This window comes from Ambystoma mexicanum, chromosome 3p (genome assembly GCF_040938575.1).
Source record: "Ambystoma mexicanum isolate Mex_15411 chromosome 3p, UKY_AmexF1_1, whole genome shotgun sequence".
Classification (NCBI taxonomy): domain Eukaryota; kingdom Metazoa; phylum Chordata; class Amphibia; order Caudata; family Ambystomatidae; genus Ambystoma; species Ambystoma mexicanum.
Genome location: NC_090925.1, coordinates 615,895,128 through 615,912,734, shown reverse-complemented (window position 1 = coordinate 615,912,734; position 17,607 = coordinate 615,895,128). Strand labels below are relative to the sequence as shown.

The 17,607-nt window shown below is 47.3% G+C and overlaps 1 protein-coding gene across 3 annotated transcripts in view; it reads right to left on the bottom strand.

Annotated features, from left to right (window-relative positions):
* Nucleotides 1-17,607, bottom strand: part of ZNF335 (zinc finger protein 335) — a 1,126,934-nt gene that overhangs the window by 33,355 nt on the left and 1,075,972 nt on the right. For all 3 annotated transcript variants that reach the window (XM_069651371.1, XM_069651372.1, XM_069651373.1), the window contains 2 exons: nt 2,144-2,209; nt 1,645-1,726 (listed from right to left, as the gene is read on the bottom strand). In XM_069651371.1, the coding sequence (XP_069507472.1) occupies nt 1,645-1,726; nt 2,144-2,209 (148 nt within the window). The remainder of the gene's footprint in view (nt 1-1,644; nt 1,727-2,143; nt 2,210-17,607) is intronic.

The following is a 17,607-nucleotide window of genomic DNA, read 5'->3' as shown; positions in this document are numbered from 1 at the left end:
TTGTGGAAGCAAAGCGTTTTGTGGCACACTCCCTGAGGTCCTTTGAGTGTATGACCTGGAAGAACGTCAGTGCACAAAAAAATAAACCACGGCCATGTGGTGCAGCGAATTCATATATTCTGGCTTGATATCACATCCAACATCTGACCATGCAGCGGCACTGGGCGGAGCAGGCGCAGAGCCACACTGTGCCCTGAGTGGATGAAAAGGTTTCAGAAGTTAGTTGGGCGCTGTAGAGAGAAATCTGCGCTGAATGAATCTATTTGAAAGTACTTGCGGTTCCACAAAGTTCTTTCATATGCATTTCTTACATGCATATATAGTACTGCAGCCTTTCGAGAGGTGCTTCAACACTATACGAAAGAGAAAGACAAGACAGAGCAGCCAATAGTGGGGTCCATAAGTCAGAGATCAAACTTGCCTGGAGCTCTTTAGCTCCTGCTTGTATCCTAGAAGTGCTTGTTTAGCTTGATAACTGCTGTTCAGAGCTACTTTGGACCCCACAGCCCAATTTGTGTCATTCAAATATACCTATGTCATGTGACATTAAGAACGTGCATTTGGGGATTTTTACATAGGCCATTAGAAACCTCCTTGAAGACATCTAAAGATTAAGGGTTATACGTAACGGACAAAAGGTTGCGGTTTGTATATCATGTACAAGGTATACTTGTGGCAGACATTGTATTAGCGCCTTATTCCAGAGATGTAGGTGCTGGTCACCTTGTGATGCAGTATACCCAGAGTTGGTTTAATGTTGTTATATGGAGTCTTGTATCGTGCACGGTTGCCACTTGCGTGGTCTCATGGCGCTCTGGTGGTTCTGCAATGGAAGGAGGGTTGGGTGTAGAGGGGGTTAGCTAGTTTGGTTGAGAGGGGGAGAAGCAAGTGAGCTTTGATGTGCTTTTGGCAGATTCAGTTCAGAGAAACCGGCCACTGAGCGTTGGTGCGTTTTGTTTGGTAGCCGTCATGTGGTGTTGAGGTATGATTGTGTCTTGTTTGGTTTCATGTTTAAGCTTAAGGCCAACAAATCCCTATTTCGATCCCTGAGAGAGGATTAGATGGAGAGCTTAAAAGGGTGGGGGTCAGTGTGGTTCAGATGTTTCTTGAAGAAAACCAAGCTGATTAGTGGTTTTAGGTCGAATGAAAGGGAGGTTTCTGAAATTTAGAAGTTTACTTTTAAATCCTTTTGACAAGCTCAAGCTAAATTGAAGATGCTGACTACTAGTTACTGGTTTAAGTAAATGTTTTTTTTAATCTACAAAGGGAACATACCCTTAGGAATTCAGTGCATCTGCATAGTTATTTCATTATCAGGGAGCCAATGCAATCTAGATAGAGGTGAAGATGTGCCCACTGCTACAAGAGCACGGCTGTCAGAGTGCATGACAATCGTGTTGGCAGCAGTGGCTTGAGCCACGCAAAGAGATTACACAGGTGTGCATTGTGTCATCTGCTTGTGGCCTTCAGTGTGAGGGCATATGACAGTGATGCCTCTTGGTCAGAATGCAAAGCGGTATTAGATGCTCACTGAAGTTTGTAAAACATATCTAAGGGAACCTGGAATATTGCATGATTGAGGATAGCTCAGGCTTGTGTGGAAAACAGGGCAGAAGGTTTAGTCTGAGAATGCTTGGAATGTACCTGTCACTGCAGAGTGAGCTGCTGCCTCAAGTTCAGCTTGCGAAACAATCTGATGATCTGATGAAACTGGCATGTACTGAACCTACAAGAGAAACAGGCGAGTCAGGTAAGGTACCTAAGTACATACACTGCAGAAATCTGTGTGTAATTTAAAGGTCACATGTTAAAATGCTGACCGGTTCACTCAACAATTCCAATATAAATTATATTTATATATTAAACATTATGGCAACTAAAAGCAGTGACTAACTGCATAGAACTTATGTTGGACAGAACTTTATGATTATCAATGTAGCACTGATCATAAAAACACAGAATCACCACCACTGACCTAGATACGATTGTACTAAACCCTAAGGATCATACAAAAAGATGAGACACCAACTGAAACAGAAAAACATTCATTCAGTTTGTGCAAAATGAAAATCTGATTGAGCGTTAGAGCTGTAATCAAAGAAAACACTGTTGTAGTTATCAGCTCCAAGGCACGCTCACTTACTTGTGGTTCTTGAAGGAACTGACTTCCCTGCTCATACTGGATGTGGGCAATTTGTCCATCTTGCAGCTGAAAGAGAAAATATATTAAGATAAAAAAGTACACCAACTAAGAAACTTACAGTCACGGTTTTGGAGCCCAGTGGCACATTCCAACAGGTCAGAGCGAGTGGACCGGATCACAGGGATGGAGTCTGACCAAGGGACTGAAGATCAATGCCTCCGAAACTAGCTCCAATCAGCTCACAGCATATCTGTTAAGAAAGATTTCTCTTTTGCCAACTTTCCCTCCATAGACATCCAATATTTTTTTTTTTTGAAACTGTTCTGACTTTTTTTGTTTAAATCTTGTTTTTTTAACATGTTAATCGTTATACAATACACAATAAACTCCGCTCCCCTCCACCTACTCCCCCAGTCCCTTTCCCAAAGCCCCCCCGCCCCCTCCCTCACAACTCTCCTTGAGCAGCTACCAGATGCGGGACAAGATTCATTTGCACACCAAACAGTACATTTTTGTTAAATAAGTCCAAAATCCGTAACCTTTGCAGGCACCAGTTTTCACGAAAGTCTTTGTGAAGAAAGTCCACCACGCACTCCCATTCTTTCTTGAATTTGCTTTGCTCACCTTGTATTGTATAAGTAATCCATCCCAAGGAGACATAATGCCATATTTTTGTTAGCCACTCCTGCTCTGTTGGGGGGCATAGATTATTTCCATTTTTGAGCAATAAGTGAGACAGCAGCAATCATCAATATCATATAGGCGTTCCTCTGATTTTTCCCTGTTAATGCCTCCAAATTATCACTCAAGCCCATTATAGCCTCACCCATATCTCTTCGTATTAGGGGGTCAAATATCATACACTGAGTCATTAACATTTTCTCCGAAGGTTTTAATCATTGGACACTCCCACCACATATGCACTCAGGTTCCCATTATTTTGCAGCCCCGCCAACATCCCCCCAACACTTGCTTATAAAACATGTGTAATTTCTGTGGTGTAAGGTGCCATTGTACCATTACCATGACCCACATCTCTCGTACTTGAAATGCCTGTGTCAATTTAGGAATTCCCTTCCATTCCGTCAACCACTGAGCCTCCGTAATGGCTTTACCCAAGTCTTTTTCCCATAGCTTCATATATCCCCAATCAACTTGAGTAGTATTCTCTCCCAATGACCCTACCAAATGACTGTCCGCCGAGTTTATAGTGATGTATTTTTCAAAGCGGGATACATTTCTTAATATGAAACTCTTATTAACCATCAGCCAATGACGACGTTGTACATAATGCATACTTTCATTTTCATTCCATACAAACGCCAACTTACATTATTGAAAGTTTCTGATATCCTGCCCCTCTACCATGTCACCCATCTTCAAGCACCCTGCTTCCTCCCACACTCTGAATGCATTTCGTTCTAATCCCGGGGTGAACTGGGGGTTATGAAAAAGAGGCGTAAATGGGGAGGGGAATGTGGTGATGCCTACTCGTTTCACCACCGCATCCCAAACCAGTGCCACCAGTGCAGTGATTTTGCTGTAATACATATTAATTGGACGATCCCGCTTTGGACACCACAAAACATCTTGGAGGGGTTTGCCCACCACTGCTCTATCCATAAGCACCCATATTTTTAGGTCCCCATCCCGCCCTTCACCACTGGCGCTGTTAGTATCTTCCAAGCTACCCTGGGTTTCTTGCCTTGCCATATATTTTTTATTTTTATTATTTGTTTTTGGTAGCAAAAATTAATTTACACATTTACAAAAAAAAATAGTCATCAACAAAAATTCATAACTTAATCACAACATTCTTTGTATAAAACACGTTATAAGACATAATAAAACCCACTCATACCACAAAACATAAAATACACAAAGGCAAAATACAATAAACACACATTTAGGTGTTTTACGATATGGGACAAAATTTCAGTTTCAGCTCTTCCTAAAAGAAAATATTCATCGATCTAATAAAATTTCTCACCTAGCTGGAAGTCGCGTAACTATTCCAAAAACGAACATCCCATGGGCAACAATTAAACAAAGAAATACCACTCTACACATAAACCAGACTATCGGATAAAAAGTGTGTTCCAATTGATGATATGATGCTATTTAGATACCAATGGGCCATCTAGGGCCTTCCCGATAAACATAGCATTTTTTAATGGCGAACTGACCCCACATGCAACACAGCCAAACTAAGTGACATTCAAAGATAGAATTCGAGACTAAAAAGGGTCCCAAACAACTTCGCCTTTGTTGGTCAAAATAGATGCAATAGGTGTTCTAAGGTTTCAAGCTCACCAGGAATTAGGCAGAACCGGCAGCAATCCCACTGCCCCAGGTCCCTGTACCCAGACCAATTCCTGATACGAGAACCAGTGTGGATAAGATCCAGACGGAATCTCATATATATCCTTATTGCATTTTTGTCAGGGAAGCATAGGACATAGGGCAAACGAGGAGAAACTGCATGACTGAATGTTGCATAGGTAGTAAATGAAGAGTAACCTGAAATCAAATCAGAATTGCGGGCCCATGCATTCTTAAAGAATCTAGTTTTAACTTTCCCCGGTGAGTCAATTAAGTCCTGCTGCGACATGTTCAAAGATCTTAAAATGGCAAATATTCGTGATTTAAATTCGATAATAGATGCCGTTCTATAAACATTGACCTAAAGTCCTCATAAAGAGAATTGGCTGGGGGCAAAATCATTTTACCGAATGAATTTACCATACGCCAATCATAATTTATCAGCCAAGGGATATAAACTCAATTCATGTAAGATAATAGCATTAGGTAAGTAACCAGGTAAACCTAAGACCCTTTTCCACAGTTTGCCTTGCAAGAGATTTAATGAAGGCCCCATCTTCAACAAACATGCATCCAGAGAGTAAAGTAAAATGGGCTCTACTTGCAGAGTATAGTAGTGAAGCAGGTGCATAAGAGAGTATCTGCAATACCTAGAAAAAATGATTCGCATCTGGGCAGACAGATGGTTAAGCTTAGTGTTCAACACTGTGCGCCACTCGCCGACAGACATACTACTTGATATATATTAACCCAGATTGATTATCTCTTCTTTCATCATGATTGGATGTAAATTTACGACAAAATTGAACCTGGGCATTTTCTTCTTAGTTGTAAAGACTATAATATGAGATTTGGCTGGATTAATTGTCATATTGTTCAATACACAATAATCATGAAAGATATTTAGTTTGTTTTGAAGCCCGAAGGGTACCTTATCAAATAGGATGACACCATCGGCGAATGCCAACCAGTGGAGACACAGCTTGCCCAAGGATACCGGAAAGGTGTTAGTTCCCTGCCAAATTTTCTCGATATCGGCCAGGTATAGATTAAATAATACCGCGGCCAGATTGCAGCCCTGCTTCACACCAATTCTCGTAGGGATGTTGTCGGATAACAGACCGTCTGAGTTGATACGGACCCTGTAAGAAGTATTTTGATGCAGAGCTGCTATTATTGCCACCAGCTCAGCAGGGATACCATAGGACAACATCTTCTGCCAAAGGCGGTTACGTAAGACATTGTCAAATGCAGCTGATAAATCTAACGATGCCATATAGATCGTACCATTTGAATTAGAGCGCGCTGCTGAGAGAAGGTGGGCAAGAATCGACACATTTAACTGCGTGCCCATTGCCCGGCGAAAGCCGACCTGCGCTTTTGAAAGAATACTAAAGGCACTGACATGGGCTTCCAAGTCACACAAGACAAGCCGTGCACACATTTGTTTGCTGTATCTATTAAGGCAATTGGCCTAAAATGTACAGGGTTGCTGAATGCGCCCTTTTTGTGGATTGGAATTACAATTGCCATCAGCCATGACTTGGGAATTTTGCCAGATTGATATATGAGCTGATAATGAGCGAGCAGGTACCTAGCCCAAAAAATGGGATCATCCTTTAGACACAAGGTGGCAACCCATCTGGCCCAGCCGCTTTTGAAAATTTCAGCTGGGAGATTGCCCATATTATGTCTTTGATTTCCCAAGGGAAGACACGGTGAAACTTCAACTGCAAGTTAACTCTAGCTTTCTATGAGTTACCGGCAGATCATATTTTTGAAGGAAAAACTGCTTCCATTCAACACCAGAGACGGTTGCCACCATACGTTTGTCTACCTTACCTATGGGATTTCTTAAGATAGACCATAATTCCCTGATTTTATTTTTGCATAGCAAATCAATCATGTGTTGGTTGGCTAGGTTGTGAGCAGCCTGACGGAGCATCTTCAACTGCTGTTTGAAACGAGCAACAATGACGTTTTTTTCTCTGGTATAATTTGGCAAGCTAATACACATGCGTCTGAACTTATGAAGTTCACTATTTTTTTTGCAGCCAATGCCAGATGGGGGTGAGCAATCTGCGATAAGTTCTTAACCAGGGAATCCTTAGCTACACTAACCAGATGCCTACGAATCATCATCAGATTTATTTTGTTGATTTTTTTCCACGTTACCTACAGACAAGTGGTCATCGTGAATCACTAAGAGGTCCCTATTCACCAGGAAAACCAATTTCCGGCAGAAGGAAGGGTGCTATTTGACAGACCGAGTATGCCTGTCACTTTCCACCATAACGGCGGAAACCGAAGCTTCATATGCCTCAATCCCCAAATGTAGGCTGGTAAACAGCATACAATGGTCGCTCACTCCCAATTCCAAAACTGAAACGGGGGTGAGCAAGCCAGAACACACTCTTGATGCAAACAAGTAATCGATAAGAGACAATGCTGTTCCACGCTGCCAAAAGGTTTTAATAGAGTGCGTTGCAAGTTGGATCGGGTAGGTACCTCATGCTTCAAAAAAGTTTTCCCATCGATTTCCTCTCTGAAAAGCTTGTTGAACATATGGTAAAGAGTGAAGAGAGGGCCGAGTGGTACCCTTCAGTTCTTAATACGAGTTCAGGTCGCCTCCAATCACAATTTCATGGTTAGGGCAAGAAAGAGAAGCATGGCCTAAAATTCGATTTAGTTCTTCTAAAACCGAATCCAGGGACACTGCGCTCAGATTCCAATAAATAGACAACAAGAGCAGTGCCGGGACTTTACAGTGATTAAGCATTAATTCCTCCAGTGTGCATGACTCAGATTGGTCTAAAAGACGTGGCGCCACCTTCAAGCCATTGTTAATAAGGATGGAAATACCATCAGCTGGACAACCAGATTGAGTACGTTGTGCCGGAAAACTAAATCCTGTATATCCGTCTAGCACGATGTTATCTAGCGCCATTGTTTCCTGCAACAATAAAATGTCTGGTTTAAGGTCACTCCCGACCCGTCCATGCCATGCCCGGAGATTGCTTACACCACAACAATTCCAGGAGGCGACAATAATACTGGCCAGTTATGATTCCAGAGTAGCAGTCTTCATGGATACAGCCACTTTAATCAAGGGCTCCAACCAAGATAGGCCACTTAAGGCTTGCGTAAGTGAGGCCAATTGTAAAGATAATTGGTTGGCGTGAGACTCGAAAGGGGCCAGTACTGGACCTTTAGTATGTTCTATTTGGGGAGTTGGTACAAAGTTCAGAAATGCCCAAGCAGGGGGCACTGTTGCGCTCGAAGCAAGATGGCCGCCTGATTCATCGCTCCGTCCCGTGCGGCAACCTCACGCTGAAAATCTCCTGATTGCCCCGGCACAACGCGAAGCTGGTCCCCGGCGCGGGTCATTAACCGGACGGGGAATCTACTGTGCGAGTTTCGATCTCCGGACCTTCTCCATTGCGGAGTTTTGGACCTCTACGTGCTGGGCGGGGCCGCCGGCCTGCTGATCCCCATAACCGGCTCCAGGGCCCTTCACTCGAGCCCCGCGGCGTGCGGCCTACTGTGTGGGGGAGGGGCGCCCCGCGCTCGGCGTGCGGCTCCCTCTCCGGACTCCTGAGCGTGCCGCTCCGCTGCCCCATCCAGGGCGGTGTGCTGTCTGCTATCCGACCTTCAGCGCCTTATACTGAGTCCCATCGACTACGCATAGGGCGGCCCCCCTTCAACCGTAACGCGGTTTTTCAGCCGAATCCTTCCCGCCGGCCACCTTGATCTCGCACGGGCCGATACACCCGTTGCTCGGCGCGACCTGGGCCTACCCCTGCATCGGCGACATGTCGACACGGACCGGCAAGAAGCAATCCTCCATCAACATGTTCGCTAAACCCCCGACCCCCCTTGCAGGGGAGACATCTACACAAGACGCCTCACTCACCCCGGTACCACCCGATTCCCAGAAAATGTTGGAGTTTATCCGCGAAGGGTTTACCACTATACACAGTAAGCTCGACGATATGAATGGCACGATATCCTCCATCAAGGCGCACATGGAGAGAACCGATGGTCGAGTGACCGAGATTGAGGAGCGGGTGAGCACTGCCGAGGACGGCCTGGGTTCTCTCCGCGCAGAGGTGTCTACGCTATCCACCCGAGTTGCCGAAGTGGAGAAGAAAAATGAAGACTTGGAGTCTCGCTCGAGACGCAACAACCTCCGCATTGTCGGGGTTCCGGAGGATGGTCTGCAAGGACCTATGGAGGACTATGTGGAGAGTATGCTGCTTCAACTCCTCGACTCCCCGAAACTCTCCCCGCAGTTTGCGATCGAGAGGGCCCATCGCTCTCTCGCGGCGAAACCAAAACCTGGAGCGCCTCCACGCCCGATAATTGCTAGGCTTTTAAACTTTCGAGATCGGGACACTCTCCTCAGGGCGGCGAGGGCCAAGGGAGATCTCCTCCTGGGTGGTGCCAGGATCCATCTTTATCCGGACTTTTCGATAGCAGTACAACGGGAGCGCAGGACTTTCCTTGCAGTGAAGAAGAGATTACGCGACCTCCAGGTGAAATACTCTATGCTGTATCCCGCTAAGTTACGTGTTGAACACGCCAGTCGTGTTTATTTTTTTACGTTGCCTGAGGAAGCCTCTAGGTTCATAGACGAACGCTTTCCTGGTTGAAACAATCTGCTAGCGAACACTATCACTGGCACACTATTGTTTTAGAACATTCGATCAGCGGATACCTCTCTATCCTACTTCGGCACTGCTTTGGCCCATCAGCACTTTGTCATTGTCCTATGGTATCCCGACGAGAACACTTGACTGCACCTAATTAAGCCAGTTGCTTTCTTGTTGTGTTTCTTTTGCCTATGTTGTCTGCTGCACATTGTTTTATGCTACGTAGTCGGCTTTCCCCGATAGATTGATTTACATTGTGTTTGCCATAACTGCCCCCGCCCTCACGGGACCTCCTTTAGAGGGATATGGACACTAAGAACGGGCATATACAGCTATCCGTTCACTGCCTCACGGTTCGGAGCATCACCGCCAGGCCACCTCACAGGCCCCCCAGGCGTTGATGCCGCTGTTTTTGTTTTTCCTGTTGGGGTATAGGGCGGTCATCCCTCCGTTTGGGGGAGGAATGTGGGAGGGGGAGGGGGGAATGGGGTTTTATGTTAAAAAAAGCTTGGTGTTCACAGGGAAGGTTGAGTACGAACTACTATGCCCCCAGTGGCAATACAGATTTGCGCGCACTGGGAGACGTCCATGGGGTGCATACTTTCATACACCCGTGTTTTTCGATGGCTACTGATGGAGGGATTGGTGAGGATCCTTTGACGTTCATGAGTTGGAATGTAAGGGGGTTGGGAAACCACAAAAAGATGAGGTTGTTACAACTTCAGGCCGAACGACACCGGGCTAAAGTTCTGTTCCTTCAGGAAACGCATGCACGCACAGAGTTTTGTGATAAGTTCGCAAGATCATGGGGCCCACAGAGGTACTTCACTACATACTCCACCCAGAGCCGCGGGGTCATGACCCTCATTCATAGGAGCCTTAGATTTATCCCCACTACTACCCTAATCGACCCCCAGGGCAGGTACGTTCTTCTCCATGGTGTTCTACAAAACAGAGAGATTGTATTGCTCAATATATATGGCCCTAACATTGATGATCCCGACTTTTATACTGATCTCATAAATCTCCTAGCAGGTTTCCCCCTGATCCCGATACTCTGGGGAGGTGACTTCAATACGATATTTGATGTCGATCTTGATAGATCCGGTTCCAGACCTCGTCAACTCTCTAGAGCAGCATACACCGCACTCTCCTCACTTCCTCGTCTATCCTTGTTTGATGCCTGGAGGTTCCTATACCCAGACTCCCGCTCCTATTCTTTTTACTCCTCGGTTCACGATTCCTTCTCCCGGATTGATAGATGGTTGTTATCTGGCGACCTACTTAAGACCGTGACTAATATGGCGATTCTTCCTAGGACCCTATCGGACCACTCCCCGGTGACTGTCACCCTGTGCTGGGGCCTCGATCGGGATCGGGCCAGGTACTGGAGGATGAAACCCCTCTCTCTCCTCGACCCGGTCTTTTGCTCGGAGATGGAGTCGGCAATTGAGGAGTTCTTCAGGATCAACACTGATTCAGTTTCCTCGCAAGCCATACTATGGGAGGCCTTCAAGGTCTATATCAGAGGCATCGCCCTCTCCAAGGAGAACGGTATCCTTAAGACTATCCGGAGGGAAATCGCTGGGAGTGAGGCCACACTATCTAGGTTGGAAACCCAGTACACCTCGGACCCGAATCCGGAAATCCTTGCGTTAATTGGCACGGAGCTGGACACCTTTCGCTCGCTCGCTGACCGCGAGCTGAAGTTCCTGGACAGCCCCGGTCAGGCAAGAAGATACGGAGAGGGTGAGCGCCCCAGCCGGCTCTTGGCTAGACTGCTTCGCCGAGAATTCGGCCCCACATCCATTCCCGGGATTGAGAGACCGGATGGGTCGCTGGCCACTTCCTCTGGAGAGGTCAATGCTGAATTCCTCTCCTTTTATCAATCCCTGTACGCTCACTCCGACGTTGCCACTACGGCCGAAATTGATGCTTACCTTGACAAACTTCCCCTCTCGGCCCTCTCTCCCGCCACTATTGGAGCCCTCGAGAGCTCGCTCACCCCTCAGGAGTTCTCGGAGGCCATGGACTCCCTGGCTTCAGGCAAATCCCCAGGCTCGGATGGTATACCCATCGAGTTCTATAAACGCTTTAAATCGCTCCTGCTCCCCCATCTGACGGCACTCTGGGAGGAGTCTGTGGAAATGGGTCGGTTTCCCCCCTCACTCCGTGAAGCTACTATCACAGTTCTGCTCAAACCTAACAAACCCTCTACCCAATGCGGCTCTTACCGCCCGCTTTCATTGATTAACTGTGATGTCAAGATATATGCTAAGGCACTCGCTCTGCGGCTTATCTCCCTTATGCCACACATCATCCACCCAGACCAGTCGGGTTTTATCCCGAACCGTTCCACCTCCTTGAACTTGAGACGTCTATTTAGCATTATAAGTAGAGTAAGCCCTGATGTACATGCGGTGACCGCGGCCCTAGATATGCAAAAGGCCTTTGACTCGGTCTCATGGAACTACTTGTGGCGGGTACTTGACAGGTGCAAATTCGGCCCCACATTTGTGTCTTGGATAAAACTACTCTACTCCGATCCAGTGGCCAGAGTCCGCACCGAGGGCCGCTGTTCCCCTCTTTTCCACGTTGCCAGGGGCACTAGACAGGGTTGTCCCCTTTCGCCCTTAATCTTTGCTTTAGCGATGGAGCCGTTCGCCGACATGCTGCGCCAGAACCATTCCCACAGGGGCCTGCGCACAGCCGGCTCCTCGGATATAGTCTCTCTGTATGCTGATGACGCCCTCCTTTATATCCGTTCCCCTGAGATTAACCTGGCCCCTATACTGGAGGATGTTGCCCTATTCGGTCGTATCTCTGGTCTCACGGTAAACTGCTCCAAATCAACCCTTTTCCCGCTCACTCCTAGCACTCTTCCGCCTCCTGATACCATGGGATTCGCATGGGCCCAATCTAAGTTCACTTACTTGGGCGTGGTGGTGTCCAGGCATGCCGAACGGGTCCTACAGGAAAACTACCAGTCATACCTAGTGAACCTTGCAGTTAAAATACAGGGCTGGGATAAACTTCCGATCTCATTGGCGGGTAGGATAGGAGTTCTGAAGATGGTGGTACTTCCACAGCTACTGTATAAGTTTGCCAACATCCCCCAGTGGCCGGGAACAGATTACTTCCAGATGTTGTCTCGCACCCTGAACTCATTCCTTTGGCATTCTGGTGCAGTCCGCCTAAAACTTGAGACGCTTTCTGCTCCGATGGAAACTGGTGGATTTGGTGCACCGGACTTCTTTAGGTATTGGTTGGCTGCACAACTCCAACACACTGCGCATTGGTTCGCTATCCCAGACTCCCCTCCTCATGTTAGGCTGGAGAGACTGTCAGTCAGCGACCGCGACATTCGATCTCTTGTGATCTCACCCATCCCAATGGTACCGGGCTCCATGGACCCTGCGACGTGCACATCGCTGGCCTTGTCCAAACTATGGCGGATACTAGGTGTTACTCACCCCTTTCATGGCAATCTCCCGATCTGGAACTTTTACCCTGAGGTCCCACGGGTTCCTCCTTCCGTGGTTCGTTGCTGGGCCGACGCCGGGTATGAACTACTCCGTGACCTCTTTGATCAAGGCATTTTTATTGAGTGGCCTGACCTCCCGGCTTCTCTCAGACAGAGACCTTCTATTTGGCTTCAATATTCTTCACTCCGTAGGGTACTCAAACACAAGTACACATGCTTCCCGGCGTTACCTCCTGACGAACCTGCAGTTGCTGAATTAACCTCTCCCGTCCCCCTGAGGGGCAAAATCTCGAGATTATACTCTCTCCTCCAAACTAGGTCGCCCCCCACATTCTCTAAACTCCGGCACTATTGGGAGATCGACCTTGGACTCGAGATGACTGACGAACGCTGGGCCCACATGTGCTCACGCACCCGGGATGTCTCTTTCAACTCCCGGTTTAAATTAATCCAATTCAAGGTACTTCATAGATACCACTACACTCCGGCCAGACTGCATCGCATTTCAAACGACTCCCCCCCTGGGTGCCCCAGATGCGCATGCGAGAATGCAGACTATCTTCACATGCTGTGGTCTTGCCCCCGGCTTGCCCAATTCTGGACCTCGGTGTGCTCTACCATGTCCTCTATCCTTGATTCCCACATCCCCTTGTCCCCAATGACATGTTTGTTCCATGACTTCCCCGACCTCCACCGTGACTCCAGAAAACTTGCTGGACTGTGCATGCTACTTGCTGTGCGCACAATTCTGCTTTGTTGGCTTCGGCCTTACACCCCCACCCACGCACAATGGCTTAGGGCAGTGACATGGGCCTCTGATACGGAGGAGGTCTGGGCGGCACAGCAGCCCACTCATTCCAGGCCTAGGGATATATGGCTGCAGTTTCGTTTATTTATGTCCTCCATTGAATCTGACTCGGATCCGGGGTCTTCTCCTACCTCTGCTTGACCCACCCCCCATACTGTTTTCAAGATTCCCCGTTGAATTATCTCCCTCATGTATGGGTGGTCCGACCTCCCATGGGCCCTCACGTGCGTATGCACCCAACTCCTTTCTTTTTGGCCGTTTTTTTTTTTTTTTTTTTTTTTTTCTTCTGATGCTTTGCTTGTATAAATTATGCGTATTCATATTGTTTGATTACTGTTTACCCTGTATGGTTTATGTTGACTCACCTGTACTTGTGTCACCGAGCTGAATAAATAAAAGTTAAAAAAAAAAAAGAAATGCCCAAGCACTCTCCATATCCGCAAACAGACATGGAGCAAGACCAAGAGAATCAAAATCATCTGTAAAGTCCAGAATCATTTTAGTTATTATCTGCGATTGGACTCTACACAACACTATGGTTGTTGTGGGTCGCTAATTTTACCCAATCCAGGCCCTTTGATGATAGATTTCTTAATGCAGGAATCTGAAAGAATGAATTCATCAAAAAGGACCTATTGATCCGTGCTTGGCCATTGATGTCCGTATTACTAACCCAACCGAGTATTAGTTTCATGTCCTTTGGAGTTTCCGAAAAGGGCAACGTGTCAGCAAAAGCCTCCGCTAAGAGGGTTTTTTGAGCCGACACTTCCTCAGTGTGGACAGTCCGTGGTGAAACCAAAGATGCCTGCACATCCGCTAGACTAGCGGCAGTCACCTCTTGCTCTTCACTAGCCGATGAGACAGTTGCCTGTACTACCGGCTCGACGACCTGGCCCGCAGGGATCAGTGCCGAGGGCAGGAAGACACTCGCAAATTGTGGAGGGGTTACCCCTTTCGTTTCTACAATCGCCCGAGTAAACACTTTTTTAGATTCAATGTTGGGAAAAAAGCAATGAAGTTGAGGTTGTGACTTGGTAGCTGGTCCCCTAAGGGTTATATGGGAGGAAAGCTGCACATTGGCACTTTTCATAGCTGCAATCTGTAAATGTTTTTTGCTTTCCTCATTAAGATCACACAGATCCAATAGCAGGTCATCCTGATTTGCACCCATTTGGGTACTTGATGTTGAACTGGCATCTGTTTGCACCTGGGGACAGGTGTCCAAGGTTGCTTTTTTTTGCCACTTTCTTCTGCATGGCCTTAGTAAGATTTAATAGTTTTTGTTCTCTAAGGAAGGACTTCCTCGACTTGCGAGAGATAAAATGCCTTTCCTCTTGCGATACCTGTCCCTCCTCTGGCTCGCAAGACAACGAGGGAGCCACGGTTTGAAGGGTGATCTGGCCATCGATAATATCCGTCAGTGCCGTGGGACTGTCTGGTGAATCGTCAGTCCCATTAGCGACCTCCGTTCCTCCACATGGATGAACTGTAGAATATAAAGGTTGATGGTTCGCAGCCAACTTAAAAAGTAGTGGTTCAACCTCTAGAAGACGCTCCTGGTGGAGTTTAACTACTTCCACCAAGTCGATGGCCTCGGAGTCACCGAGCTCTAAACCAGCCCTCTTATCTCCTTGCAATGCTTGCGAGTATGATCTTTGTGGCAAATAGGCGTTAAAGTTCCCAATTTCCGTTTGAGAACCTTGCGATCGTGTAAGACTGCTAAGCAGAGGGGGTTGCAAGGTGGAAGCAGCACTAGCCAGCATTTTTTCAAATTGAGCAGGGTAGTAGGGTTTAGATTGTTCTTCCGCCAGAATGAAGCCTTCCAATCTAGCCATCTTATCTTTCATAAAAGCAAGAGAACCCTGCATTTCCCTTAATGAACAATGGGTTAGCTCATGGCCTTTGTCCAAGAGGTTAAGTATACACGAGAATACTGGGAAATTGAAGGGCTCATTTGGAAGAGTACCAGAGGACGAATCCCTCTGGAGTTGAGGATGACCGCACTTCACCATTCCCCAGGGAAAAGGCGTCCAATCCAAGTGGAAGGAAAGTCCCTGATGAATGTACATCGTCAACCTGAAAGTTGTTATATCCCGATGACTGTCCCCCTCCCAAACCCCTCAGTGGCTGGAAGGACCTGTAACACTCACCTGATTCCCACGGAGGCGCAGATCTTGACTGGGTTGTTACCGTGTCTTCAATTGTAAAGCGCAGGACTCGGCTGGTTCCCTGGGCTGGACCTCTTCTCACGGTATGCCTGACTTGAAGAGTGAGGTGTCTGCAGGCAGAAGAACAAGGGGTTAATGAACGGTGGTTGGACGGACTTCTCTTCCTCACTCTCTCTTTCCTTGAGGCCCAAAGGATAGGTGTGCTCACCTTAAGTAGGTGAATGCTGGGCTCTCCATCCTGCGACTGGTGCAGGGGCGCGGGTACCAGTTACTCCACTGGTGATATTGTAAACCTCTTACTTGCAGAGGACAACTTTGAGCGCTAGGCCGTCGTTAACTGCACGATCGGTTCCTTATATGTATCTGAACACCTTTAATGAAGTCCTTTTCTCTTACAGGCTTTGGATGCGGTAGGCGTTGTTTAATGGACGCCAAAGTACATGCAAGTGCGTAAGTAGGTGGATGGCGCGCGTGAAGGCACGTAAGTTGAATGGCTGCTGATGGTTTTAAATGCACTCTTTAATGTCTCTTTTTCTCTTGCAGGTTTTGGATGCGGTAGGCGTTGGTTCATGGACGCCAAAGTTCGTGCAAGCGCGTAAGTAGGAAGATGGCACGCGTGAAGGCACTTAAGTAGAATGGTGGCTGATGGTTTTAAAAGCGCTCCTTACTGTCTTTCTTTATTTGCAGGTGCGGGTATGCAGCGCTTGTTGGAATCCGGAGCGTGCGTCGCACAGGTAAGCAGATCAAAATATGCAAAATGACTGATCAATGTTCTTTGCCTTTACAGGGATCAATGGACTGCCAAGGAATGCGGCGTGAGGATTGGAAGATGCTGATGGATCGGGTTAGTAAAAATGCTGGCTTTTGGCTTTAAGTTGGCTTTTGCTAACTTGTTGTTTTTTTGTGCTGGCAGGTGCGGCTGAAGACAGGATCCCAGGAAGGTAAGAGTTTGTTCCCAGAGGTGCTGGAGCTGGAGTTTTCACTGGAAGACTGGAGCTGACTGTGAGCGTCCTGCTGCTGATGCAGAATAACGCGAAGCACGTTGCATCAATCGGGCGTGGTTTAAATAGTGTGCAGGAGTGCTTAGGCGTCTTCTTCCACTGCCTCGCCTAGGTAAGGAAAGAGTTCCAGTTTCCAGAAGAGTCCCAGTGTTCCTGATCCAAGGAGTGGAGCCTGCCCCACCCAGGTAAGAAAGTAGTCCCTGTCAGAAGAGGGTGTGGACGTCATCTTGTTGGTGAGTATGCAGCATGGTCTGCTGTAGGTAGGTCCACCCAAGCACTTTTACACATCTTATGAGCCCGACGCTTCCAGTGCCGGGACCGATGATCTTTATGAGCCTGGCGCCACCGGCGCCAGGACAAGGTCCAAAAGGTCCCAATAGGGGCCGGCTGGTGCCCGGAATGAAGGTTATGAGCCTGCTTCCAAGGATGTTGGGCAGGTCCTGCATTCTTGGAAGTAGTGATCATGACAGCATCCCCCCTCAAGGCCCCTCCCAAGCTTGTCTTCTCTGGGGGTTTTGGTTTGTTGGGGAAAGTTCGATGAAACCTTTTGATCAGCCGAGGTGCATGGACATGTTCTGAAGGTTCCCAAGACCTTTCCTGGGGACCGTAACCTTTCCAGTCTATCAGATAGTATAGCTTCGAGTTGGAAATCTTGGAGTCCAGGATATTTTTAACTTCGTATTCAAGTTCTCCATTAACTTGAATAGGTTCTGGAGATCTGGTCAGTCGGGTCTCAGGTTGCATAGGTTTTAGGAGGGATACATGGAAAACTGGATGTATCTTCATGTGGGAAGGTAGGCCCAATTTAACTGCCACTGGATTTATTATGGCTGTGATAGGATAGGGTCCCAGGTATTTCGGGTTGAAGGTGCGTGGTCCTTTTAATGTTAAATATTTAGTGGACAACCAGACTTGGTCTCCCACTAGATATTGGGGGGCCTCTTTTCGATGTTGGTCTGCTTCTTTTTTGTATTGCTCCTTAGCCCGTTGAAGATGAGTAGTGGCTTCCTTAAAGGCTTGAGTGATAGC